Source organism: Clinocottus analis, unplaced genomic scaffold, assembly GCF_023055335.1.
Source record: "Clinocottus analis isolate CAN_PGR_092001 unplaced genomic scaffold, fCliAna1.0.p SCAF_14, whole genome shotgun sequence".
Taxonomy (NCBI): Eukaryota; Metazoa; Chordata; class Actinopteri; order Perciformes; family Cottidae; genus Clinocottus; species Clinocottus analis.
Genome location: NW_027175865.1, coordinates 15,158,587 through 15,186,212, shown reverse-complemented (window position 1 = coordinate 15,186,212; position 27,626 = coordinate 15,158,587). Strand labels below are relative to the sequence as shown.

The 27,626-nt window shown below is 45.2% G+C and overlaps 1 protein-coding gene across 3 annotated transcripts in view; it reads left to right on the top strand.

Annotated features, from left to right (window-relative positions):
* The first annotated feature begins 478 nt into the window (after positions 1-478).
* Positions 479-27,626, top strand: part of LOC137785137 (growth factor receptor-bound protein 10-like) — a 37,661-nt gene continuing 10,513 nt past the window's right edge. Inside the window, exons 1-6 of one of the 3 annotated variants that reach the window (XM_068576198.1) lie at positions 479-558; positions 3,315-3,411; positions 8,688-8,781; positions 14,040-14,289; positions 14,994-15,117; positions 25,169-25,325. In XM_068576198.1, the coding sequence (XP_068432299.1) occupies positions 3,361-3,411; positions 8,688-8,781; positions 14,040-14,289; positions 14,994-15,117; positions 25,169-25,325 (676 nt within the window). In that variant the 5' untranslated portion in view covers positions 479-558; positions 3,315-3,360. Of the gene's footprint in view, positions 559-3,314; positions 3,412-8,687; positions 8,782-14,039; positions 14,290-14,993; positions 15,118-22,867; positions 22,917-23,523; positions 23,596-25,168; positions 25,326-27,626 lie in introns of those variants that run through there. The other 2 variants (XM_068576200.1, XM_068576199.1) reach the window with 2 other exon arrangements.

The window sequence follows — 27,626 nt, the reverse complement described above, 5'->3', positions numbered from 1 at the left end:
TGTCAATATTGTAAGATAGCAAGTCATTATTTTGAGATTATTAGTCTTAATTATGTGATGCTAAGTCATTATTGTTAGTTGCTAACCCATTAGTATTTGTTCACGCGGCGGTAATGGGCTCATAGTTTAGAGGAAACTACATTATCATTCTTTACTAGTTTTGCTGAACATTGTATTTGCAAAGTCACCAACAGCTTCTAAGTAAAAAATACATTTTTTTTTTAAAAAAAAGGTTATTTTTTGCAGCGTGCTGTGTGAACAGGGCGGGGCCCAGAGAGGAGGTTTCCTTCAGTGCGCGCGAGGAAGAGTCAGCTGGTCGAAAAAAGTGCAGCTCGAGAACAGTGCACGTGTGCGTGTGTTTGGGCGTGTGCGTCTGCGTGCGTGCAGTGAACGTGTGCAAGGAAGGCACCTCGGGGTGGGGGCTGGGGAGGGGAGGTGCAGACAACAGAACAGCGGACGGAGTTTTTATTGGAGGACACAGTTTGTGTGGAGAGCCAGACGAGGACAAGTCGAAGCGGCGCGTCCTGGACCCGGGTCTCGAGCTGCCCTTTGATGACCGTAAGCACTGCGCGTGTTTGTTTGAAGGGACTCGGTGTAGAAGCCGTGCGGGTTTGAACTGCGTGTCGGTCGTCATGCACGAGACTGCAGAGGAGGGGGGGGGGGGCGAGCGCTTATCAACTTACTTTTACTGGCGTTTGGAAGCATGACGGCACGAGAGGTACACAACGTCTCTGTAGATGTGTTGGAGTCCGCCGGGACCGTCTCGAGGCGATGTAGCGCGTGAGGAGACGTTTAAAGGAGACGGAGAGCCTCTGCAGGACAAGAGTGTGATTATGTTTCACCAGCTGGAGTTATCTTCTAACGCTCCTTTCTGTCACTGCGCACATGCAGAGGCAGTTGGTGTTGGTGGTTAATCGAGATGCACCACCAGTCTTTAATTTTTTATTTCTTTCTTTAAAAGAGAAGCCACTGCAGTGACTGTTTCATCTCCTCATTGTAGCTGCACTTTGGTTCCTTCCACTAATTGCTACTTTGAAAAGGAGTTATGTAAAGCCACAGCATATACAAGAAGGGCTGCAACTGGGAGGATAAGCTGTGTGTGTGCGCGCGTGTGTGTGTGTGCGCGCGTGTGTGTGTGCGCGCGTGTGTGTGTTGATGGTCAGTCATAAAGCTCCATTAGCTGTGACCTAATGTAGGGTAATCTCTGCATGCTGCTAAACTTCCTGCTTCCTTCCTTCCTGATGCATAAAGAAGACTTCAGGTCTGTTTAGGATCAGGCAACATTAAGGCCCTTAAGTGGCCCTGAGTGGTAGAATTATTCTTGTGTGTGTGTGTGTGTGTGTGTGTGTGTGTGTGTGTGTGTGTAAAGTACAGGTGCACGGTGATAGTGTGTCATTAAAGGCTACTTGTATTCTTTGTTGTTGTGGAGAAGATGCAACCGATCGGTAAAAACCTGCTACTAAAACACACTCAATGTCAGCACCTGAGGCTATTTGTGTTTAGAAAGATGTAAGGAGTGGTGTTTTATATCCACACACCTACACACACAGACTCACAGGTGTGGCATTATTAAGTTGCTCCCAGCTCCATTTAATACCCTCGATCTCCCCGTATGACCAGTAAAGCTGAATTACTCCCTTTCTCTTCAGGAGGAACCGCAAATGTCAGCAAATGTCAAGCACTCTGAGCGTTAGCTTTGCTTTCAGGCTTATTAGCCACACATACGATCAGCCCAGCTTGCCCTTTTGGCCAGCGGTTTGATTGGTGTGAACACACGCATAAGCCTATGCAAGAACGTGTGAGATATAAAAACCAGTCGCAGTAAAAAAAGAAAAAAAAAGAAAGTGTGCAATTATCAGCAGTGGAGGGGCTGTCTTTTCACTGTGTGTGTGTGTGTGTGTGTGTGTGTGTGTGTGTGTGTGTGTGTGTGTGTGTGCATGCGTGCATGCGCCTGTGCACACACACATTTAGACACAGATTCTCAGTCAGCAGAGCGACCTAAAGCTAGCAGAGCCCCAGTGGAAACGTTAATTAGTGGGGTGAAAAGAGAGGGAGGGAGAAGAGAGGATGAGGAGGAGGAGGAGGAGGAAGAGGAGGAGATATTGTTCGAACCATCTGATATCTGTTATATAATAACTTGTACAATGGAGACAAGCTGGGAGAGAAAGTGAAGAGAAACCAGCAGAGTCAAAGAGTGAGTGGAGCTATTTAGTGTGTGTGTGTTTGTGTGTATTTGTGTGTATATGTGTGGGGATTTGCCAAACCTTTTTTGGGTAACCGTCTCGGTTGCAGCACTTGCAGTGGAGGCTGCTGATAGATCCGTCTCAGAAAGTCATTTCTCCTTTTTGTGAAGCGTTTGTATTTTTCTTGAATTGAGCGTTTCATGTTATCGCAGCTTTTCAGAGAAATTGGCTGCCAATAGGAGTTTTGAAAGGGAGGAGTTTTATGGCGATCTGGTGATTTCCACCAACAGGCGAGGACAGAGCGTTATCCTGCCAAAGCATTAGAACAAATGTGGATGGAAAATCAGATTAAAAAACCAACGCCAAGGGACCCTCCCATTCAAGTGGATGGTATACATCTCAGGGTGGAGCTGCGATTGGGGAAAATTGATGACAACTTGCATCAAAAAATGTCCCTCCGGACAACAATGTGGCAAAAATACATTAATTTGCATCGACGTCCAAGCAACACAAGGCTCAATGGTGAACAGCTTGACTTATTGCAGTGTGTATCCTCTTTCCAAACACACACGTACGCACAGCTTCCCCCTGCTTACTCGCGGCAGATGATGCCGGGGCGATGCGGTGGAAATAGCCGACTCCTATTTCAAGTTACTTTAGAAAGACTCGCCCCCCTCTTGCCTTCCCCGCCGGTCTGCAGGTGGTGAGTGGTCATGTGTTGCCAGCTTGGAGAGGGTTTCTTATTTTGTCTTAAGCCCCAGGCTTTGTTTGGGTACGGACTTGTGTGTGAGTGTGTGTGTGTGTGTGTCGTACACAATGGCTGTGTTTACATTGGATTTGGTGTGCACACGGTCATCCATGCATGCACATTCATTTGCACACGCAGGCTGTGTTTTCTCTTTGGCAGAGAGAGAGGGTTGTAAGGTTGTTGTTTTTTGTCTCTTGTCTTTAGCCGCACCCGTTTTTTTTTTACACAGTTGTTGCATCGACAGTCCCCTGGTGGTGATTTATTCTTCCCGTCTCGTTCGGTTAACACTGTGATTTCTGTTCGGTCAATTTGGTGGTGGCTTCTTGAGCCCCTTTTTCTGATGCAGTCTGTTTTCTGTGCTGTGTCCATTCCTTCATGAGCAGGGTGCTGGCGAGACCAGAGGGTTTCATTCTCTCCAGAGGGAACACCATGGCCTTAGCGGGATGCCCTGACTACTTCCTACCTCACTCAAACTACCAGGTGAATATTTCGTGGATTTTCAATGTGTGTGTGCTTGTCCGCGGCGGCTGGCGGCATGTGAACCGAGAGCGTGTTGTCGTTGAGTGACGCAGAAGAAGCGCAGGTGTAACTTCCAGCTTTGAACGAGGGCCCCGTTTCATTGAGCTTTGACACTTGTGAACCGCACAAAACCAAACCCAAAGATCCAATTCTTCAATATAATTAGTTGCACCTGCAGTCGACGCGTAAAAGGCTGCGTTCCGATTTTGTTTCTCAAATCAGATCTTTAAGTCTCCACTTTTTATTTGCAAGTGATCAGGTCTCATTTGTGTGTTCAGACCTCACCAACCTTTCTGCACCACGTAGCTACGCGGCTTTCCAACGCAGAAGCATTCGCCCTCGATATAATCGCGCTGTCCCCGTCCAGGCAAGGAGCTCCATCTGTGGGTCCTCAGTGCCACAGGACACGCCCGCCGAGACAGCGGCCGTTCAGTTGGGTTCAGGCACCAAAACCACTTCGTTAGGTTTTAGGAAAACCTCCTGGTTTGGGTTAAAACAATGAATCCACTTGGAATCACATTTCAAACGACCTCCAAATGTGGTTTGGAACCAATTTGCATTCATGATCTCCAGACTTTCTAAATGTGCCAAACAAAATTGTCTTTTGGTCGTGTATTCTGAACAATTTATGGGACGGTGCCGCCTTTAGCTCACTGGTATTAGCTAGCTAAGCTAGCATGTTGACGTTTGCTCCTATTGGAGCAGCTGATAACTGCACAGGTTCTTCCCGAACTCATTGTTGTCAAAAAGTAACTTTATATACAAAGAAATGGTAAAAGTAGAAACTCGTACACGTCTTCGGATGTCGTGCATATCAGCAGTGATGGCGAGCTGTAAACGGTCTTCTCTGTCTGCTCAATTGATTACTATCAAACTTAATTGCATGCATCGCTAATAAAAGTCTGTGAATGACTCATCATTTGTTAAAGTGTAAATCAAGACTACATTTTAAATGTCACATTAAAAATGTGGCTGAGTGTCTTTCGGCCATTTAAAGGAATACAGTTATAGTGTTTCTCTGCCAGGCCGACACACAAAAGTTAAAGCAATGAGATTCTGCTCATACCGAACACAGTAAAACCTTATCTTATCCTGTAGTTTTATTATTATTATAATTGCTACTATTCTTTTAATATTAACTTGTGTATCGTGGGAGTGTCTGGGAGTCTCCTTGCTTCACAGCGGATGACTCCTGGCCCAGTTAGGTAAAATATGGCGCCTGTGCAGCACAGCGGACCGGCTTCCTCGCTTGAACTCCTGCAAAATGAGCCCTTTGTTCTTCCACTCGGATTTTCTCCAGTACAACCCGCCAGTAACCTAAAGAATTAGACTTAAGAGCGTCGTGGAGGTCTATAAATAGAGCGCTAAACAAACAACAATAACAAGCTGCGGGCTTTGTTGTGTGACTGTCCCGGGAGCCTGCGATTGATGGCATGCCGTCTTACCGATGGAGGTGACGTAGCCTCGGCTGCCCTGCTCCTCTTAGTGGAGGTACAGACGTGCAGCTCACCCGAACCGTGGGACCGCTGAGCCCCTGTTGAGCTGACATGGAGTTGGATTGGTTCGCGTTAGCTTCCAGGAAAGGGTTTTGCACCAGTAAGACTGCAGTGAATAGTGAATCGAATCCCCATAGAAAACAACATTCCTCCACCCTGCATCGAGCGGAGGAAAAAACAGAGTTTTATAGTCGGAGGGAGAGAAGTGGGTTACAACATTGCTGTGTGTGTGTGTGTGTGTGTGTGTGTGTGCGTGCACTTGTGTGTTTGTTATGTAAAGCTTGCCAGTTGACGTGACACAGCATGGCACACACACACACACACACACACACACACACACACACACACACACACACACACACACACACACACACACACACCCCCCATGCAGACCCTGTGTAGGCCATCACTGTAGGTTTACTGTGTGTAGATAAGGAGCGAATGAGCCCTCGTTTCTGCATACTTGCATAACGCTATACATAACGCTGGGCATGTTTGGGAATCTGGGCAGCATTCCAGGCCTGTCTACAGAGTGTGTGTGTGTGTGTTTGTGTGTGTGTGTGTGTGTGTGTGTGTGTGTGTGTGTGTGTGTGTGTGTGTGTGTGTGTGTGTGCGTGTGTGTGTGTGTGTGTGTGTGTGTGTGCGTGTGTGTGTGTGCGTGTGTGTGTGTGTGTGTGTGTGTGTGTGTGTGTGTGTGTGTGTGTGTGTGTGTGTGTGTGTGTGTGTGTGCGTGTGTGTGTGTGCGTGTGTGTGTGTGTGTGTGTGTGTGTGTGTGTGTGTGTGTGCGTGTGCACATTTTAGTGAGAACTTTGGATTGCTGCCAGAAATGTCTCAGAGGAAGCAGCCAGCAGATCTTTCTCCCTCCCATCTCCTTACTTATTAGTGTGTATTTGTTCGTGGGCATACACATGAACTGCAGAGCACGAAGACGCCACCCTCCTCAGACTGGAAGCTCTGAATGAGGCGATCAACAGATCCTGCACCCCCCCTCCTGATGGACACTATATGTGCCAACAGACCCCGGACGTGCATGTTCTTCCTGAGGACATGGACCAGCTCTTTGTTACTTTCTGAGAGGTCAGAGGTCAGCGGCTGTATGCGGCGTCAGCCGTCTCAGTCTCCTCGCACGTGTGCTCTCGAGGAAGCGTCGCCTTTTTGATTCTCTGAGAGCAGGTTTGTTGAAATGCCTCGATGTTAATGCTGCGGGCCACAGAGGGAAAGCGGAGACGTTTGCTCACAGCAAACATGACGAGAGCAGTCGAGACTCTCCAGGGCAACTCGAATCTGTCGAGCTGATCGAAGCTGCAGGACAAATATTTTCTCTGCAAGTTTTGCTGACTGCAAGAATCAAAACACGCCTGTACAGAATTCTTTAAGACGAGAAATACCTCATTCCAATTCAAGGAGGTGACACGAGATGTAACCATATATTATATACAGATATTAGATTAGCCTTTTTTTCAGCAGCTGCATTTCTCTCAAATGTTTAGCTGTAAAGAAAGAAAGATTATGACTCAACCGCAACATTAACATTCAAGCCAAAACCATGCACCGCTCACCCTCCCGAACAAACATTTTTATTATTTTACGGCTAAACAAACAGTCAACAGTTGAGACATTTAAGTCTTTATTCATATTTGTTCAGCGCCGCCCAGTTTGCCGTTTGATTGGAGTTCACGAGCTTCGCACGCTGCTTTATGGTGTTCACACCAAACGTGCGGCCTCCAAGCATCGACCTCATATTTGTACAAATATGAGAGAAGGAAAATCGACGTGTATTATTGTATGTGTATAAACCATAGATTGTCTGTAGTACTAACAATTGAGTGTTGCTGCAGCAGCTACAATGTTAGCATAGCTTAGCGGTGATCGATCCAAACTCCATTTAGAAATCAAAGGTTTTAAAAGTTCTTTGCTTGTCGTCTTGCGGTACAAATATAGACTTATTTCAAAATGTAATTCTTATGGGGTCATTTCTGCCTCCTTTTTCATCTGTTTATTGCAATTAAATCACAACAAAGTCAGTTTATTTTGGTTCACACCACAGTAATACACCAGCTAACGTTTGATTTCGGCGGGAAAGAGTCGGAGCAGTCGGCTCGGTGAACATCGTTCAAATCAGTAACCTTAAACAAGATTCCTTCAAACTCCCAACAACCGTTTTTAAGAGAAGGAACGGTATAAAAGTGGTTTTAGCGCAGACTGTCGTCAATCCACCTCAATAATTCACTAAAGTATGTTCAATGAGGCTATAAAGATCAGTTCCCGTCACTTTGGGACCGAGTTGGCCATTAAGGTAGCATCGGTACACCATCTTTTCAGACTATTGAGTCAGTGAAAGCGTATTACTGGGAGTTCACGAGGACGTTTTTATGGGGAATGTAGCCGTTAAAGCTGACTCTTTCACTACACGAGTGCTGCAGAGGGTCGGGGATTTGCCCTGGACTTACTTGTAGCTGTATATTAACTCTGCCGTTACTGCTATCTGTTACTAGATCTCGGACAGTGTACGGCCTTCAACTCCAAACCATGTACACAATTACACCTTCATGACCACGAGAAGGTAATCCCAAACCATCGCTGAGATAAGAGTGACCGGCACAGCAGTGTCATGTTTACCAAAAGCTAAATGTAACATTTTGAACTCCTCATTTGCTTTTTTAGTTGGTAGAATTTATTTGTATTGAAAAACTTCATACTCTTATCCCAACTTTTCATTCCAGCGATATGATTTATGTATTCATATCTTTGCATCGTATAGTTACCATATTGGTAGCCCAATGGTATCAGAAGACTAGATCTTTACTCGCGTTGTCAAATTAGTCTACTAGCAGCAGCTTGTGAGCTGAAGTTGAACAAGATCTTCACGAGAATTTAAAATGCAGTTTTCTGGGTTTGTAGTGGATGTTTTCTCGTCTGTGCATTTGCTGTTTGCATGCTGACTTTCATGTCACTAACCTGATGAGTATATCGGAGGGAGTGTTGTAGCCGTAGGAAGTTGTAGCTCACCGCTGCAGCTCCAGCCTGCAGACTTTCTCTTTCTGCACACTGGCCTTGCAGCCAAGCCTTCCTTGGAAAGCTTTTGGCGGCCACTTCTTAGAGCTATAAATCTCTCTCTAGGCATTTATGGATGTTTTAGAAGCACAGAGTGGAGGTGTCTGTGTGTGCGTGTGCGTGTGTGTGTGCGTGTGCGTGCAGCATGACCCCAGGCCACGAGCAGTTCCTGGAAGAAATGCTTCCTCGTTCTTCTTTTTCCTGGAAAAGGGAAGATTGAAAATTTGTTTGGCTTTCTTCCCTCCCCTTCTCCACTGCAGCTTTCTTGCCTCGAGGCTGCTTCAAATTAGACAACGTGTGAGGAACTTGTGTGTGTGTGTGTGTGTGTGTGTGTGTGTGTGTCTTTGTGTGTGAGATTGTCTAAGTGGGCCTAAGCTTGTTGGTATGTTTTTGCTCTTAAAAGTGATTGATCTGTTGTCAGTATCCAGAGTGAGTTTGAAACAAGTGAGTGAGAGAGAGAAGGGTTCAGAAGGTCACAGGGTCAAAGTGTCGCTGGCCTCTGAACTTGATGTTCCTCGAGAGCAGAGGCATGAACCACCCTCTGTCTGGCCCTCTGAACCCTGAGAATACCACGTTGTCTCACCCTTCACTGAAACATCTGACATGTTAAACCACCGCATGTTTTTTTTTTTTTTTACACACAACACGGTCTTTGTATTTTTAAAATAAAATTCTTTTTTTTGACAGGAAAGCATGGACCGCACTTCCTCTCGCCGGCCCGAGGAGCTGATCGTTCCAGGCTTTCAGCGCTCGGCCAATCAAGACTTGCCACATCACCATGGTAACTCTCCTCTCCTCATCCAACTTGTGTCAGAACCGTTCAGGATGAAGATGTGGAAAATGAAACGAAGACTTATGCTCGTTATCCCAGGATGTCTTTTTTCTACCCTTAATGTCGTAAAAGGTGGCACAGTTCTTTCTATATTTTACTCACTTCACTTTTTTTCATGCTTTTCTTTATGGGATGTCTGTTTATGGGATGTCTAACACATCTGTTGGCCCGCTGAATGTTCCTTCTCTCCTTCTGTCTCCACGTTGCCTCCCTTCATCACTGCAGGTTCTGCTCTCCAGATGGAGAAGTGATAGACAAGTGTTTAAATGCCTCCCTCCATTTCTTTCAGCACCGCTCAGCACTTTTAAACCACACACACATATACACACACGTACACATACACCTGCACATACACACACACACACACACACACACGCACTCGCACACAAGCGTTCTCTTAAGAAATTCCCAGAAAACCCTTTAGCCGTCGTGGAAAATCTTTTTGGAAATCCCTTTTGGAAAGTGGCCAGCTTGTGGAGGGCAGAAGGGTGTCTCTCCTCCAACCTTTTGTTATTTTCTTTCTCGCACCTGGCTCGGTGGTTCAGTGGATTGTCCGCTCTCCTGTGTGAGAGGATCAAACATGGCTTCATGTGAAATTTGGTTCAGCGGGGCAGATGGTAGAAGGTCCGCAGCTCCGTACTCGGTGACGGGCGCTGACGCTCTTTTCACCTGCACGTAGAAACACTGACCGCAGCGATTTCATCTCGCGTTTGGGGGAATCATGGGAAACGAAAAAGCCTTAACTGCAGGAGAAGTCGGTGCGTCAGGTTGAGGGGAAAAAAGGAAAAGTAAACTACAATCGGTATCATAAATAATTCATAAACCACACTGCATTAAAGGATGCGTTGATGATATTAACTGCACGAGAGCAGCTGAGGGTATTTATTGCCTTTTTTAAAGTCATGAATACAAATATTACAACCCCATGCAATAATAGCACCAGTTGTTTCTGCAATTGTGCAACGTCAAGTGGTATTAATCTGCACGCAAGAGAATGATTATGTCTGTTTGAAAAAAACCAATGAGTGAATAGTTAGTGTTTAACAAAGAGCAGATGCCTGTTAACCAATAAGATGATCTGTATTAATAAATGAGATGTATCAGTTTGACCAATCTAAATCTCCTCAAAAAATATAGTTCCACAAGCAGTAAAATGTCAAACGTTTTCTTTTTCATACGTAATATTTTATTTGGGTATTTTTACAGCTTAACAAGAAATAAATCAAAGACACGCGGCTGATGTTTCATTTTGACGTTGCACTCCAGAGAAACATTACGTCGACCCCGCTGACAGACACGCTGTATATTTAGCTCGCGGCCGGCTCAGGTTACGTCCTCCTGAGTCTTTATGATCTGATGACATGTGTCTTCATGCGCTGCATGGTGTCATGACATGCAGAAGCTAGCCAATTGAATTAAACGGGTTCATTGTCTTAGTCATAATTACGATTTTAATAGGCCTCTTATTTGTTTTCAGTGCGTTTTTGTTCAGAGCTGGTTCTTCTTTGTACCGCGCTGTATGAAGATATAACAGGTCTTAACAGTGAAGCCATTGAGGAAGTGGCATAAACTTTTTGCTATTGGCCATCAGAGAGCAACTTTAGACTCATTGTAAAGAAGTCTTTGAGAAAAAAACTCAACTTTTCACTTCATTTATTACCGCAGTAAACATCGCAAACATGGGTTTCTGGTTTCAGTTGCTAGTTTCAAGTCTTCTTCAATGCATCATGATGTTTATTTAGTAATTTATGGTCCCACATCGAGTCAAATGGAAGATAAAGCAGCTTCAGGGCGGGGCTACCTCGTGGTTTTCAGGTTGCTACCAAGGCGTTGTCCAATCTTGGAGTTGTCTGTGTTTTCGTCTGACAACTTTAACCCTTTCACGCTGTGTTTTCACTTCATTAAAGTTAATTGTGACATTTTGGTCGCCTAAATTGTGTTTTTGAGCCGTCGATTGTACTCAACTCCACTGTCTCCTGTTGCTTCTGGTTGCAAAAAACAAAATGGCGACCACAACTTGCATTTCAGTAAAGATTGTTTGGAGGGAAAAGCTCCCTCCCTTTAGCCACCAGCATTTACACATGATGAGTGGCGATGGAGCGAGAGCTCACTTTCCCTTCATTGTGCACAGTGACAACATGTGCAATGCAAAATGTGATTACACAGACAACATGTAAACACAATCTGATCTCGGTACAGAACACAAATTATTTGTTGACTACTTCTGCAAACTGTACCACAGTGCAGTGTAATGTTAAATAAAACTTGAGTATTTTTATTGCACGTAAAGGAACTCAGTTGCACTTTGCCCTCGAACGCCTCGCTCTCTTCTCTGACCTCTAGACTGCCGTCAGAGATCGCTGATTGCAGGTTGTCGTGGCCAGGGACAGAGAGCGCTCGTTCAGCGTATTCTGGGATATTGCAGGAATGACTTGGCCGCGGTTGGATGGTAGGTTTTGTTGTCGGTTGCTAACCAGAGTGCTGCGGCAGTCCATCTTCATTCAAAGTTCATATTTTCATGCTATATGTCCTCTGGCTTCCCCGGACTGAAGCCAGCAGGACCGCGTGGGCAATGCCAGCCATGTCATTCATTAAAAATGAGCAGCCATTCAAAAATCCTTTGAAAGTAGTTATTCAATAAATGTTTCATGAAATATAAGCGTAAGATCATGAGCTTAATTGTATATATTAAATCGGTGCATTACATAATTTTCAACCAAGTATATTTCACAGGGAGTACATTACTACCAAAAGGTTGGGAACCACTGCACGAGTAGGTTAATCACAGAAGATTCATCATATTTTCTGCCCCACCCAACAACATCGATGAACTATCGTCAAACACAGCAGTACAGGGTTATTAATGTAGGCCAGACCCGACTCTGCAATGAGAGGCTGTTAGCAAATGAGCTGCGATCTGATTGGACCAAATCTCGCATGGCGGTAAAACACGTGTTGACTTTTAGTATCGTCCTTTACTGGAACATTAAGTGCACATTTTAAGCCCAGCACACTCAGAAAATTGATTTTCTGGATTCCATAGTCCTAAAAATCAAATGTATGGCACCTGCTGCTGCCATAACAGTAAATGTGTAATGGGCCTCTTTTTAATGGAAGACATTTTGACATGCAAGAAAAGCACAGGTGTAAATAATAAAATGACCTGTCTTGGGTTCCTGGTATGCAAGCAGACTCCTACCTGTACTTTTCCTACTGCGAATAGCCTGAATGTCCGCTTTGCAAAAGGCCTACATATCACAGCTTTACATAATAACCACCTCTGACTGTCCTCATGTGCTCTCTTGTTCTTGACTGTGTGTGTTGAACCCTCTCCCCCCCCCCCCCCAACCCATGTCCCATTCATGAACCCCAGCATCACATGACCTTGTGTCCCAGACTGTCCTTTCTATGTGCGCATGTGTGTCATGCAAACTCCCTTTGTGATCTGAGATCAGACGGGCCGACTCCTGCTGTTCCTGCTGTGCAGCAGCTTCTTTCCCACTCAGCGTGCATGTTCACTCTGTTCGTGTACACGGTACAATGTGTGCTTTTCCCCTTTTCCTTCTCCTGTATAATTACATGCACATGATCATCAACGCTGCATAGCGTACATGATGTCCTAGGCTCTTCTGTTCTGTGTGCATGCTCGTGCTAGCGCTCGTGCTCATGTGCATGTGTGTGTGTGCATGTGCGTGCATGTGTTTTGGTGCCCTACTTTGTCCCGATCATTTGGCCACCATATGCCATGTGAGCGCTGTAGAAGTGCTGTAATTTATTCTTCCAGGAATGTCAGGAATCCTGAGTGTGGTGTCGGGCTGGGACACACAGGACCAAAGGGCTTTGGACACACACATGAAGAAACACATGGAGACGTTCTGTGTCTTGGAGCACTCCCCTCCCGACAAAATGATGATTTATGTATTTTCCTCGCATGCAAGGATACAAAATTGGAGAAAGGTCTTGATGAATTGAAGTAATTGGGTGCCGCGTTTTAACAGCAGCACTGTATCAAAAACATCAGTTTACAAACTCTCACGCAACTCGTGCAGAACAACTTTTATCCAGTCAAACGCTCACCGCTTCCCAAACACATGCATCTTCAATAAAATGTCACACGATTACTGTATGCAGAAGTGTGTTTAATAGTAAGGTATTGGCAAAGATGTGCGTGTTTTAGGGGTAGTGAGCATACAACCGGATAAATGAGACTTTGATTTTACTGCACGAGTTGTGGGAGAGTATGGCACCAGATTACTTCACACAGATTACTTCAAACAACACAAAGTTATCATCACAAATTCAAGGTAACGAGGTATGTTATATTCACACAATATGGCCATTTTGTGGCAAAGTATTCCTTTCGTCTAAAACTGCCTTTGTTAGAGCGATTTCAATCCCGCTAGGACACTTTTCACCACTAGACAGCAGCGCACGTCCGCTTGTAAGCTTGAGAAATGGTAATGTGTGCAGTCTGGGAGTTCTACTCCATTTGTCCCTGAAGGGTAATTGATTAAGTATTAATACTGGACTGACTTCAGTTAATTAGTAACAGGTCAGGTGAAAGGACCAGCCCGGACTGGAAACTGCCTTGTTGACAGGATCCTTTTGCCTCTGGTTTTGGACGGGTGTGTGTTCAGTCTGCGGGGGGACTGTTGGTTACAACTTCCAGTGCTTGATAAACTTCTCGGCAATGACGAGCTATTGAGTTAGTGCACGACACAGCCACGGGAAGAAATCCAACACGATGAGGGAAACTTCAAAACAAGACTTTGTGTTCTCTCTGGTCTGGTGATCGATGGTTCAGGACCCAGAGCTTCTGGCAATGTTTTAACTCTTGACTGTTAAATCACAACTAATTGAAGGCGCTTGCCAGAATGCGCCGGCCTCGCCTCAGTATGTGGGACAAAAGGTCAAAATGCCGCGCTGTCAGTTCAAACAGGTAATGCTTTATGGACCGTGAAGTACACTTTTCACCCCAACGGGATCCGTCTGACAACAATTTCTGACAAATTACCTCCCGTAGTGTTGACTCCTCTCTGTCTTTTAATCGTCCATGCAAAGACATGACGAGGAATGTCGTCATTTTTATAACCGGACTTCTTGTTTCACCGTTTCATTGAGCCGTGCACGTCAGCTACTGAACTGCTAAATCATGAACAACTCGTCCTCACTTTCTTCTCCCCTCCCTTCTCCACCTCTCCCATCAGAGGACGATGTGGACCTGGAGCAGCTGGTGAATGACATGAACTCCTCCATGGAGAGTGTTTACTCCACGCAGGAGGACACGGCGCTGCTCCTGAACAACGGCCACGTGCCCGCTCCTCCTCACCACCACCACCACGTGCACCCTGCCCAACCGGGACACGGCCAGGCCCACCGCCGCCACACCCCGCCCCTTTCCTCCCCGTCCAGGGAGAGGCTGCGGCACTCCCAGCCCATGCACATCCAGGCCGTCAGGTAAACACAACCTGTGTCCTATATCCATTTTTATATTAAGATGAAGACAGCTGGAAGCACGGCCCTGTGAACGTATGTTTAAAAAAACAAGACGGCGTCGCCTAAAGGAGAACGGCCTCTTTCTGTGAGCCTTCGCTGGTTTGATTGTATCAGACCTTTCCATCTGTCCCTCTCCTCACCAACATGTACGTTGGGGACGGCAAAGATTGCACTCAATGATTGTTTGAAATCCAGCTGAAAAATGAATTTATGGGAAAATTGATATCGAATAAATTTGTGGGATTAATTTGCCTCTTGAAAATGTTGCTGTTTTATTATTTCGGGCTTGTGATGTCACAGGTCAGTTAGTTAAAAGTTATTTTTGTGCCATCGCAATCACTCATTAGCTAATCAGGTACAGTCTTCACTCACTTCTCTTCATTTGGGAATACTTGAGATCATTTTAAATAGTGGCAGCAGCAAAAATCTTTGAAACAATTTTACTTCAAATTGTTTACTAAGTTACTACGACTTTGCTTTATTAATCAAAGACTCAAAATGTCAAGTTGATCAAAGGTCAGCGATAATGTCTACTTTTCAGTTCAATATATGTGTGCGATTCCTTTTCTGTACCCAAATGAGGTCCGTCATTGTGTGTATACAGTCTTGCCAGTCTTTCACTGGTCACCCAGCCATGACAATAGTGTGTGTGTCTCCCTCTGCAGGTGTCTGCAGGAAGAGCACCTGCTGCGTCCCGCCTCCCTGCCGGCCATCCCCAACCCTTTCCCTGAGCTCTGCAGCCCGGCAGGCTCCCCCGTTCTCAGCCCCCTTCAGACCTCCGAGATTCACGTAAGCACGGCAAAAAGAAAAACACCTTTCCTGCAACTTTTTTTGTATGTTTTTGAAGTTGTTACTAGTTACCATTGTGGTTGTGATGTATTTTGGAGTCCTGGTTGTACGTGATGTCCTTTACTTGACCACTATCACAAGAGAGAGGGGGGTGTGTGTATGTGTATGTGTGTTTTGAAACCAGCTGACTGGCCTGTTATGTTCAGGACAGAGCAGCATGTGTTGACTTTGGCCGCGGACGGCCTTTCCTTCCATTACACAACAGCTCACCCTGGGTTATCTGACTGTTATTGTGGAAGCATCATTATCAATCACACACACACACACAAACACTCACACACACACACACACACACAGTGACGGACATGTTTTGCCGTGGACGGAGGTGAGCCATGTCTCCAGGATGCTGCAGACACAGTGCAGACTTCCGTAGCGTTGCTGGGAACTCGGCTGGGAACGTTTGCAGGTCGGCTCTTTCTGAACCTTCTGAATCCGTCTGAGGCATGACAGGCGCCCATTTCCGGTTCACACGCTTTAACCTTGGCTCTTAACGTCAGAGTGTGTGTGTGTGTGTGTGTGTGTGTGTGTGTGTGCGTGTGCGTGTGCGTGTCGTAGCCTTGCCCTTCCTTCCTCCCGGAAGAGCCTCCTGTCCCAGGAATGTTCCATCCCTCAAAGATGTTTTCAGGATGCCCACCCTGAACAATAAAAGTTATTTTAGATGCTTACCCTTTCTTGTGCTCTCAACACACACACACGCACACACACACAATAAGGCCAAGCATTATTTATGTATTTCGTTGACATCACCTCACAAGGTCTGGAGTCGGAGAGCAAGTTTGCACTTTTCACAAAGGATCTTTTGTGTAACCAGATGTTGCATCATGTCTCTTTCACAGAACGTCTCTATTTCGTTGAGTTTTGCTTTTTTAACTCTTGTCTTGTGAATCTAAAGAGGCAAATTATTTCCGGGTGCGTGTTATGGAGAAGAAATATATTGTTTAATTTGTGATAATGAGTGTGTTTGGATCATTTAAAATGCATTTTGGTGTTGTCTTTAAGCTGCTTTGCATATGCTTATATCTGACATCACTCATGCCAGCATTTTGTTTCTTCTTCATTGCATTTTTCACGGCATGTCACCAGCTTGGAGTAGGCAAGAATGCTTCATGGCACAAAAACAAGAAGATTGTTGTATTCTCCCAGCACGCACCGCGATAAAGCTTGTGTTGGAAGGAGTAAAAAGCACATGGAAAAACCACTTCCAACATTCCACCATGTTTATCATTGCCAGCAAAAGAGAAAAACCTTTTGGCTGAACGAGCAGAGGAGGTGGCTGGCTGACTGATAAGTGTGTGGCTGGAGGTGATGGGATCATGGGAAACAAAAAACACCAGTGAAAAAAAGAAGTTTCACAATCGATAATCGATCCGACAATGATACATTGATGTGTAACTTCTGTATTTTTCTAACTGCCCACTATTTTCCTATGTTTTTGTGTCTATCTGGCTAATAGGGAGTCTTTGTTTATATACCACCATTTTTTCAGTAGTTCCACTATTGAGCAGACGGCAGCCATCAAATGAGCTGCAAAGTAATCGTATCGGGGCTATTTGTTACTGTCATTTCAGTCGGTTTTTGCCACTGACGGCTCTGATTTTTATTAGGACTTTTTATCTTGACAACATTATGGAAAGAGTGCGCTGAAATTTGACAAGACAGTGGTGGAAACGTGACGACAGTACAGAAAGCATAGCGTAGCGTTATCTAAAATATGTTCAATGTCTTTTTAAATATTTAGATAAATTACAACAATGTGGATGAGGTCTCTGACTTTAAGGGGCAACGGGCACAGGAGGGTGAACTAAATTTGTTTTTGACACAAAACATGGAAAAATAGAGGTCATCTTTTTAATGCTTGAAATGCTATATGGAAAAGATTTAGTGGGGGTCAATATCACCAATAGAGATTCCCATTTCCCCCCAAAAAGCTAAGATTTTCCAATGAACTTCATATGCTTTGTATTAAGAAGATGTTATGCTGTTTGAAATGCATGTTGGTGAAGCGTCCACACCTTTTTATGAATTAACTGCATGTAATCAATGCACATGAATATTGTTCGAGGGATGACCATGTCGGTCCAGTTATGAATAATACCAACTATCAGACAGATTGCTTTGGATTTACAGACACTAACGGTTCCCAGACGATGTATCTTAATGAATCTTTTTACTTTTTATGGTATCATCGGTGTCCAACCTGCAAAACTAATAACATTTACATCAGCTCGACATTGTGTTTTGTGCTAACTAGTGTATTACAACTAGCAGGATAAGATGGTAAAAAGGGCTTTAAATCTGTAAAACTAAAAAACATAACTTGAAACCTTGTGTTTACCAGAGATGTGTACATAAGTTTCCTGGAAATAAGTTGTTCAACATGTAAAAAAGGTAAAATATTAGATTAAAGAAATCTTAGTTGACTGGTGAGGGGGAACCTTGTGGTGAACATCACCTGCTAGCATCGCTATGCTGTTGTTGTGAGCAAGCTAGCATGCTGGTGTTAGCATTCAGCTCGAAGCCCTGTGTTACCGGCGCCTCACAGAGCTGCTAGCATGCTGGTGTTAGCATTCAGCTCAAAGCCCTGCGTTACCGGCGCCTCACAGAGCTGCTAGCATTGCTGTCGACTTTGAGTCTTGTTCAGCAATGTTATGATTGTGTAAAATCTTACTTTAGCAGCCCCGGTGTGTAAATGACCTCCTGTGGTGGATGCGTGTGAAACCTTCATGTACTTTAATCCATTCAAATGCCATGGCTGGTCTTCAGTTGATTGAATGAAACCTTCACTGATCAAATCACTAAAGTTTAAGCAAGACCAGCGTCACACTGGCCAGACATCTACGCCTCTGTTGGCGTGCTACAGTATGTTATGTAATGTGATAGGCCCGCTAACGGAAAGGCTATACGATAGTGACAAGTTGTGGAGGTGTTTGAGTTCCTGCATGCAGGGCAGTTTAGTTGTGTTGAGGACCACTGAAGGGGGCTTACACAACAGTGCAGACGAGACTCTCAGGCGTCTACAGACATCGCTGCATTGTATTTGCATTGGCTTGGTTTTATCGGAGCATCTCGCTCCCTCCAGCTGTGGAGTTGGAGTCTGAGCATTCTTCACTAAGCTTCAGTCTTTTCTCAAAGGATACACATCCTATAAAACCGTGCATGTGCGTGACATGGCAGGTTTACGGCCTGCATTGTGTTTGATGGTTTAAAGGATTTGTCCTGAGGGTGTCATGAACATGCTACTATGACGCCGCATCGCCATCAGACGTTGGAGGCACACGTCGAGGAAAACGCTTTCCACGGTGTCTCGTAGCTGCGAATGTCCGACGCTTATTCGGTCGTCTGATTGTGGACTATGCTGAACGCCGTTTCCCACGCAGGTTGTGACAATATTACAACACGCAGTTCAGTCATGTGACCCTGGCTTTCACAAGAATTTGGTCAGATCCTGTCTGTCATCACTGGGTGCTCGGGTTTGCTTTGGCATCATGACGGCGGCTGTAACACAACTCCTGCTTTTATTTGTGGCCAGAGACGCGGCATTACAAACATCGGGGACGGCTGGGAGGCCCAGTGGTTAAAGAGACCATTGATCAAGCAAACAACTCGGGTTCAAGCCTGTGCGTTGGAAAGCGTCCATTCTGCTGAAGTAGCTTTGAGCAAGACACTGGATGTCTTCCAGCTCAGGGTTCAGTGCTCAGAAAATGCCCCTGACCTCTGACCCCTCTGTGGAAAAGAAAAGACGTTTTAATGGGGACAAATGGGGATGTGAAAGAGTCAGTTTCTCATGGTTTTTATTCAGTCGGATTATTGAAATAGTTGGTGCTTCCGAAATTAAATTAATATTTGTCCAGTACTCTGGTTTATGACAAAATACCTCCATAACTAGTGACATTGACCTCAGCTTCAGCGTTACTCGATGAAGAACATGGCGAACAATATAGCTGCTAAACCTCAACGTAACATAACGTTGTGCTTCGTAGCATGTTGGTCTACGAGACCTCAAAGCCTCTCAGCGCTGCCAGCACGGCTGTAGATCCTCATTTTCAAAGTCTTTCTTGTCTCATGCATGTCCGGAGTTGATGATGTGATTGAATTGTCAAACTTTCTGTTTTCAACCCTCCTGGCTTGAAACTACTCAATGCTTTTAAACAAATAATAATAATTCAACTGCGTTGTTGAACCATTGTGAAACACAACTTGTTTTTGTTTCGATAAGATACTGCACATGTTATATTATTAAATACTTTATAAATAACTCTGCAAGCAGTCTTTTTTAAAATCTATAGATACAGTTCATGTGTGTCATCGTGTCATAAAGTCAAGACCAAAGCTCTGAGTCTCACACTCCCCGTTTAGGACTCATACCTCTCCCTCTGTGGTCAGCTGATGAACTTCTGCACGCAATGGTCTGCTGACCCACTGCAATCAGATCAGGTGTGTGTGTGTGTGTGTGTGTGTGTGTGTGTGTGTGTGTGTGTGTGTGTGTGTGTGTGTGTGTGTGTGTGTGTGTGTGTGTGTGTGTGTGTGTGTGTGTGTGTGTGTGAGAGAGATGAAGATTTACAAAATTTTTGAGTTTCTGCCTCGCAGTAAATGTTTTGCACGTTGTGGTAATGTGATGACGCAATATTGTAATTTTGCAGCAAACATGCGCTTCTTTGACATACAAACACACAAACAAATGCTTGAGAGCTGATTGTTTAGGTGACCGCAGTTACAATATCCAGATGAACTCTCGTTTGAGGTCATTTCTCACAGTTAGAGGGCCAGGAATTGCATTTGATTTCAACACTGATGAAACTATTTAAAAGAATTTGGAAAAGATTTTAATTCTTGCAGAGGGAGTTTCACTTGTTTCTTGGAATTTGAACAATTAAGACCAATGATGTCTCGCTCAATGACCTCACTATTGTTTCACCACAGTTTATTTACGTCATTTTGATATCTGACCGGTCGAAATGGGGTTTTTATTAAGCTTCATTGGATTGACCGACACTCGCTTAGTAGAAGTCTGTGTGTGTGTGTGTGTGTGTGTGTGTGTGTGTGTGTGTGTGTGTGTGTGTGTGTGTGTGTGTGTGTGTGTGTGTGTGTGTGTGTGTGTTGGAGACTAGATACAGTGTTGGGTGGTAGGGAGGTGAGCCGCTCACTGAGTCTTTGTGGTGGCGCTCCAATGAGGTGAAATTGAGTTTGGCCTGTCTGCAGAGCTAATCAGCGACGTCTGGCTTGAAACCTGAACGCTCACAGACATGAAAGACAGCTGACGCTGTAATAGACCAGAGTGGGAAGTCTCCACCAACCAGCATGGAGATGCTGACATTAGTGAAAGCCTCCAGCAGACAGACAGCTATCATATGGAGGTTTGGAGCTGCTGGCATGATCATTTCTCACAGGACCCTCTAAGAATTGGCTGTTAATTTAATATATTAGTCATAGAAAACCTTTTTTTTAAATTGTATTTATGAAGTAAAAAAGTTTGGAATCAGAATAGAGTTTATTGTAGATTTAATTAACTTATTAACATAGGTGTGTTGCATCCAACAAATGATAATAATCATACACAACAAACGTATGAAGGCAATATAAATACAGTGCTGCAACATGAAAAGCTACAACACAATGTCAAAAAGATGCATTCTCGAAGTGTGCATATTTGTGTACAACTTGTTACATTAAAGCAACATTAATACATGTTTTTAGATAAACGATGACAAATATAATACAACTAGAAATCACCAGGTGGCACATAACGGCCATTCATGCAACATAGAGCGGACAACGACGGAGCTCCTCGGTTGAATTTCCGCCTGCGTCCAGGTTTTTTTCCACCCATCATTGTTGAAACCAGCCGATATCGATAGTCAGACCAACAGGTTATTTTAACTTTGGACAGCGGCGCCGTTCCCCGTTATTGTAGCCGGTGTTCTCCGCCTGCGTCACCTATTAAAGTCAGTTTTATTGTGCAAACATACAGAAGATTGAAAGTAGTTTCTCTTCTGTCCAACATAAAGTTAATAATAATAAAGTGCAACACAGTTTAAAAAACAAGAACAACAAATAAACAATATAAATTAGGAAACTATGACATTTTTTAATAATAAGTAATTGTACCGTCTTCTTTATTCCACTAAAATGATATCCTGCTTCACGCTTCATTCCATGTAAGTGCAGCATTAGAGCCACTTTTTATTTTCCCATTTTTCTTCCAGGTCGGTTTTACACCTTTTGCCACAACGGTGAAAGAACCAATCAAACATCCCAGAATGCATCAGTCGTACAATAGAGCAAAAAGATAGTGGCCGTCACTACGCTCGCCCCTCCACTCCGACCAATCAAGATTGCTTTTACAATCAGCGACTCGTATTACTGTGGAATAGATCTGCTCTGGCTTAAAACAACGTGTGTGTGTGTGTGTGTGTGTGTGTTAGCGTGTGTGTGAGCTTGTATGAGTGTGTGCATTCGTTGTGTGTTTGCGTATAGCCTGATAGGTTTAGGGGCCCATAAACCTCTTGGTCAAGTGGGCCTGACCCTGGCACAGATTATTGTGTTTGACCTCTGACCCCGTTCATACTGTGCCTCTGTGTGTACGTCTTTGTTTATAGGCATGCAGGTGTCTGTCCATGACCCGTCAATCCAATATACCGTGGCAGCAAGCCCGCTTTACGTGTGTGTGTGTGTGTGATAAGCAGCGTAGGAGAGCAATAACCCTGTACATATCCCCCCTCACACGCCTCTGGTGGAGAGAAAAAGACGGATGTGGGGGAGGGTAAGACAGAAGGGGGAGGACCAAGCCAAGGTGAGTTAACTTTCATCATGTAAAGATAAAACCTGATAATAAAAATAAGGATAAAAGCCGAGGATTTGCAGGACCTTGCAGGTCGAGCAGTTGTTTGAAAGTTAAATCGCAAGTAGACAAACTATGGAATCAGAAGAAATTCGAAAGAAATGCGAGAACTGAGCGAGGGAAAGTGAGCTTGTTATCGCCCCCGTAAGTCCAACCTTTCTTTCTCATTTCTCATCGCATACATGAACATTCGTTACCCTCACACACGCGAACATGCACTCAGTAAGAGCGTTACGCTGCTGCCCAGATGGCTGCCAAACCTTAGCGTGAGATGGGAGGAAAAAAAGTGGAGCTGTAGAAAAAAAACTGCCTGAGCTTAGTTGTCATAGGTGTGTGTGTGTGCGCGTGTGTGTGTGTGTGTGTGTGTGTGTGTGTGTGTGTGTGTGTGTGTGTGTGTGTGTGTGTGTCAGTCATAGTTCTCATGCACACTGTATTAGGGGCCAGCTGGGTTTGGCCTGTGCTACACATGAGCCTTATTATGACTCAGTATTGCATTACTGACATTCCTCCATAGCTCTTTCTCTATTCCTCTCTCTCCTTCTCTCCCTCCCTCCCTTCGTTTTCTTTATCTCCCAATCTCTCTCTCTCTTGCTCTCTCTCTCTCTCTCTCTCTCTGGGTAGATTTGCTGAGCAACCATCTCCTCTGCTCCAGATCGAATCGCCCCACCGTTTTCTTTCAACCGCCTTCTTTGCAGACCTCGACGCCGCCAGTGTGTGTTACACATGTTGCTCTGGTCCCAACACTCTCGCATAGTATTTCACATACAGCCGAGGAGGAGGAGAAGGACGAGGACGAGGAGGAGGAGGAGGAAGAGAAAGAGGATAAGAGGGAGGGGGTAGAAAGTAAAACCGCCAGGCAGCTCAGATGAAATGTCAGAGGATGCATAAGAATAAGCGATGTGTGAGTGTTCAGTGATTGGATAAGTAGTTTGGGCTTGTTTCCCTCTATCCACGTGCATGTGTGTGTGTGTGTGTGTGTGTGTGTGTGTGTGGAGGGGGGGTTGTGGGTGTGTTTTAGGCAGAGAGACTGCTTCTTCTGGTGCGGCGCCATTGGTAAAAGGAGCTGACGGGGATCTTTTTTGGAAGGGGGGGATGAGGGGATTTGAACGCAGCCCTGAGCACAAGAGTGTAGAGTACGTGACAGGTAGCAGCTCACCGTTTGAAAAATCCTCACACTGGGTTAATCCAGTGTGAGGAGGGGGAGGGAGGGAGGGAGGGAGGGAGGGAGGGAGGGAGGAGAGGAGCAGTGGCTCATACCACTCCTCGCGGCTCAGCCTTTATGCTGCCCAGCACGAGAAGAAGGGGCAGGCTGTCTCTCGTTCGCTCTTTCTCTCTCGTCCTTCCTCTGTCACTTCCTCCCTCCTCCCCCTTCTTCCCTCTTACCTCTCTTGCATTCTCCTCGGCAATCTGTCCCTCCCTCCCTCTCTTCCTGACTTCCTTCCCTCCTCCTCCCCCCTCCTCCCTCCTCCTCCTCTTCCTCCTCCTCCTCTCTCCCTCTGTCTCTCTGTGTCACTGGAGAGCGTCTCAGTGTGAAAATGCCATCCTGCTCTCCAGACTGTTGCCTCTTTCAGGCTGTGGAGGTAAGAGACTCGTGTGCGCGTTCCCGTCTTTTCTGGATGTCCGTCGGCAGCTGTGTGTGTGTGTGTGCGTGCGTGTGTGTGTGTGTGTGTGCCCGTGTGTGTGTGTGTGGTTATCAGTTTGCAGCGATGGAGACCGTTGGCATTTTTTCCCCTCCTTCTCAATGTTTCTGAAACTTTTCTCAAACAAAACTCCTGCGTCATGAAATCACTTTTTTTCATACGGGGGCGTGAGGGGAGAGAGGAAGGTCTTCTGGCTTTGCAGGGGCAGAGAGCGCTGTGACGTTGTTTCTCATTGCATTCGGAGTCTCTCTTCGCGACGCCTCGCTGGTGTTTTGTGTCATTTCTAGGCCACCGTTGCTGTTGTTTTTTGGTGTTTTGTGTTGTTCCACTTTGCAGTTCCATTGTTCGACTTAATTTTCCGTACCGAGCCCGACTCCAGCCGCCGCCCCCCGAGCCCTCCGGCCCTCGCCTATCACTCGCTTTGTGTCTTGTTTCATGTAATTTTCAACAGTTGTTCCCCGTTGGATTTGTGTGACGTGCAGGGCAGTGTGAACAGAAGATGTATGTGGGTGTGTGAGGATACACACACACACACACACACACACACACACACACACACACACACACACACACACACACACACACACACACACACACACACACACAAACATACCCACGCACGCGATTTCTCTCTTGTTATCTGCCATATATCAGAGTCGTCTTTGCGGTTTGCAGCCACTTTCCCATGTTCATTTGCTTATATTACTCTGAGTGTGTGTGTGTGTGTGTGTGTGTGTGTGTGTGTGTGTTTGGATGCATGTGGGAGCAAATTACCTGTAGTGTGTGTGTGTGTGTGTGTGTGTTAGTCAATCTGCTCGTACAGTGGTGTGAAGTAGCTAGTCTGTGCAGCAACGCACTCGGAGATACACAATTACACTGGTTTAAATGTCGCTTTGGGCAAATGGTTCAAAATGGCGCAACAATAGGAGGTGTACTGCGGCTTTCAGCTGCACTCATTCGCTGCTCCCAGCGGTCACATTTTCAACAACAAACACAAAGTTTAATTTCTCTCTCCGAGCTCAAATGTATGTTTTTTTTTCTTTCCCCTGGATATATTTGCATGTGACGTAAAAAATGTTTCATTGTGGTTTGTGCGCGAGCAGATTGTGTGTGTGTGTATTTGTGACTGTGCGTATGAGTGAGTTTGGTTGAGCTGTGTACTAAAGGGTTGAACTGAGAGCACATGGGCTGGCCGACCTTTCCTGGACGTCATCCTTTTTTTCTTCTTTTTTTTTTATTTTTTAAAGCTGTTCTCATGTCGGAGTGGTAGAATAATGTGAACAGGACTTTTTAGGAGTGGACTTGACAAAGCATCTGCTCATGGAGGTAAATGCAGCCTCTGACTTGTTCCTTTCTCCCTTCTTTTTTTAAAATCTCTGGATCCAAATTCCCAAAAGTGGCTCAGACCGCGTCTGGTCTCCTGACTCTTATTAGACTTTCAACAGCCTGGCCCTCACTGCGTTTATCAAAATGTTAATGCATATTCTCACAATCATCCCCCATGTGTTTGCAGATAGTGAAGGTGTGGAGCGAGGATGGAGCCGGCAAAGTGGTGGAGATCCCTGCAGACATGACGGCCAGAGATGTGTGTCAGCTCCTGGTCTACAAGAGCCACTGTGTGGACGACAACGCCTGGACACTGGTGGAGCACCACCCCATCCTCGGCCTTGGTAAGGAGCGTGTGTGTGTGTATGTATGCAGTACATGGTGTGTGTGTGTGTGTGTGTGTGTACCCAAGCATATATTTGGCACACTCATATCTCTACGCGTGCTCCTTTCGGCAGGAATGGAAATATATTCTACTTTTGATACTACTTTGTGCAGCTCTGTGTCTGCATGGCTGATATGCAACCATGTAACCGCTCATGAAAAGGTGACTTAATTTTCCGTACCGAGCCCTCCGGCCCTCGCCTATCACCGGCTTTGTGTCTTGTTTCATGTAATTTCTATTATCATAAGCTTTTAAATTGCAGTTTGAAGTGATTCACCACTAATTTGAGCCAACATTTGTGGCATTGGCGGCTATATTTATTTAACTTTTTCTCTTATTCTGTTGAAGGCGGTGTCTTTCTTTGATGACGTGAATCAGCCACGAGAGAGAGCATAAAAGCCAAATGGAAATTAAACGACGGTTGAAATTAATTATGGAGGGTCGATCGTCCACTACATTCCTGTTTTGTTTGTCTCTCGTGGGTTTTTAATAGAATATGTCAGTATAAGTGTGTGTGTGTGTCTAAACCCCTTTTGTGTGTCCCTGCATGGTTGGGGATACTCTCTTGTTTGTACCCTCAGTGTGTGTGTTCACTTGAGCGTGGCACGAGTGCTTGTATGCCTTCTATACGGCTCGGGGAGGGAGCTGTGCTGGTCGTAGGATAAAGCGTTTCCATGTTCTGCCCACACACCTGTTCCTTCCCGATAATTTGCAGAGGGGGAAAAGACAAGAGCAGAAAACTCAACACAAGACTCATACCGCTTCACTTTCGCTGCGTCTCAGTTTGAAGCTTTATTTATGTCTTTTATTCTTTCTTTTTCCCCCCCCCCCTCGGGTCTGTCTTTGTCCTCGGTGAGGCTTTCCTACTCCAGAGTCATATTTTTAGAGTCAAAGGATCGCTTTGTGCTTTTGCTGCTTGATCTGCGTTTCTGGAAAAAAGTGCACTGGAGAGATGGAATGTGAGGTGAGGAGAGCGAGAGGGAGGGAGAGAGAGAGAGAGATGAAGGGAGAGAGAATAAGAGAGGGAGATGTTGAGTAGGGGGGGCTGGACTAAAGCGTCATACCAGAGATGCAAGGAGCCAATCGCGCCTCTCCGTCGGACGAGCCCCTCGCCTTTCTAGCCAATGAGTCGCTCCTTAACCCTCCACAGGAAATACCGCTGCATGCAGCCAGCGCACACAGGCAGACACGCACCAACACATACTCGCTCTAAAAGATATCCGACAGCCCCACAGACTGCAGCCAGAGTACTCGAGCAGCAAGAAAAGTGTCCAAAGTCTTACCAAAACACATGAATTAGAGTGTGTGTGTGTGTGTGTGTGTGTGTGTGTATTTGTTTCAATAAAACAAGGCTTTGTGAGTTAATCTGGACGAGCTAAATCCTGGTTGCTATCATTTTGCGTGTGTGTGTGTGTGTGTGTGTGTGTGTGTGTGTGTGTGTGTGTGTGTGTGTGTGTGTGTGTGTGTGTGTGTGTGTGTGTGTGTGTGTCCATGCAGAACTAGAACATCCTGTCACTATCTATTTCTAAGCGGCCTCTCTCTGAGATCATATGCCCTCAACTTCAAGAAAGAGACACACACACACACACACACACACACACAGAGAAAGTAATTGTGCCTCTGCGGTGCACAGGGAGCAGGTTAGGCCTGTGTGAGCGCTTAATGTTCGGTTGTGTGTTTGTCTGTGGCTTGTACTTTGCTTATGGCTTCGCTGCTCTCAGCAATCAGCCTAAATACATGACATCATCTTCCTGCAATGCCCTCACCTCCCCTCTCCCTCCCTCCCTCCCTCCCTCCCTCCATCTCCATCTCACTCCTCTACACCTTCACCTCCTCCCTGCCTCGCTCTGCTTCTTCTTTTCACTGCCCCTCCTCATTTAACCTCTTACTCCCTCGCTCGTCTCCTAGTAACAGGCGATTTCTTTTTCTTTTTCTTGCTGTGTCATTGAATACAATATAACTGGTGGTGTGTAACTAATTTCTATTATCATAAGACATAATAAAGAACTATAAAATAATGTGAATTATCATCATGGAGATTTAGGAGTCTTAGAAAAGGTAGTAAGCTCTTTTTCTTCTGCATAAAAAGGAATAATTATTTCCAGTTTATAGCATCTTCCACTTTTAAATAAGGATAAAAGAAACTGATTTTCAATTGTCCGAGCACTTCAAAAGGTTGTTGTGTTTTCCTGCTGCTAGAGGACACTGTTCAGAAACAGTTTACAGTAAACAAGGTCCTCTGGTGACAAGGACATCTCAG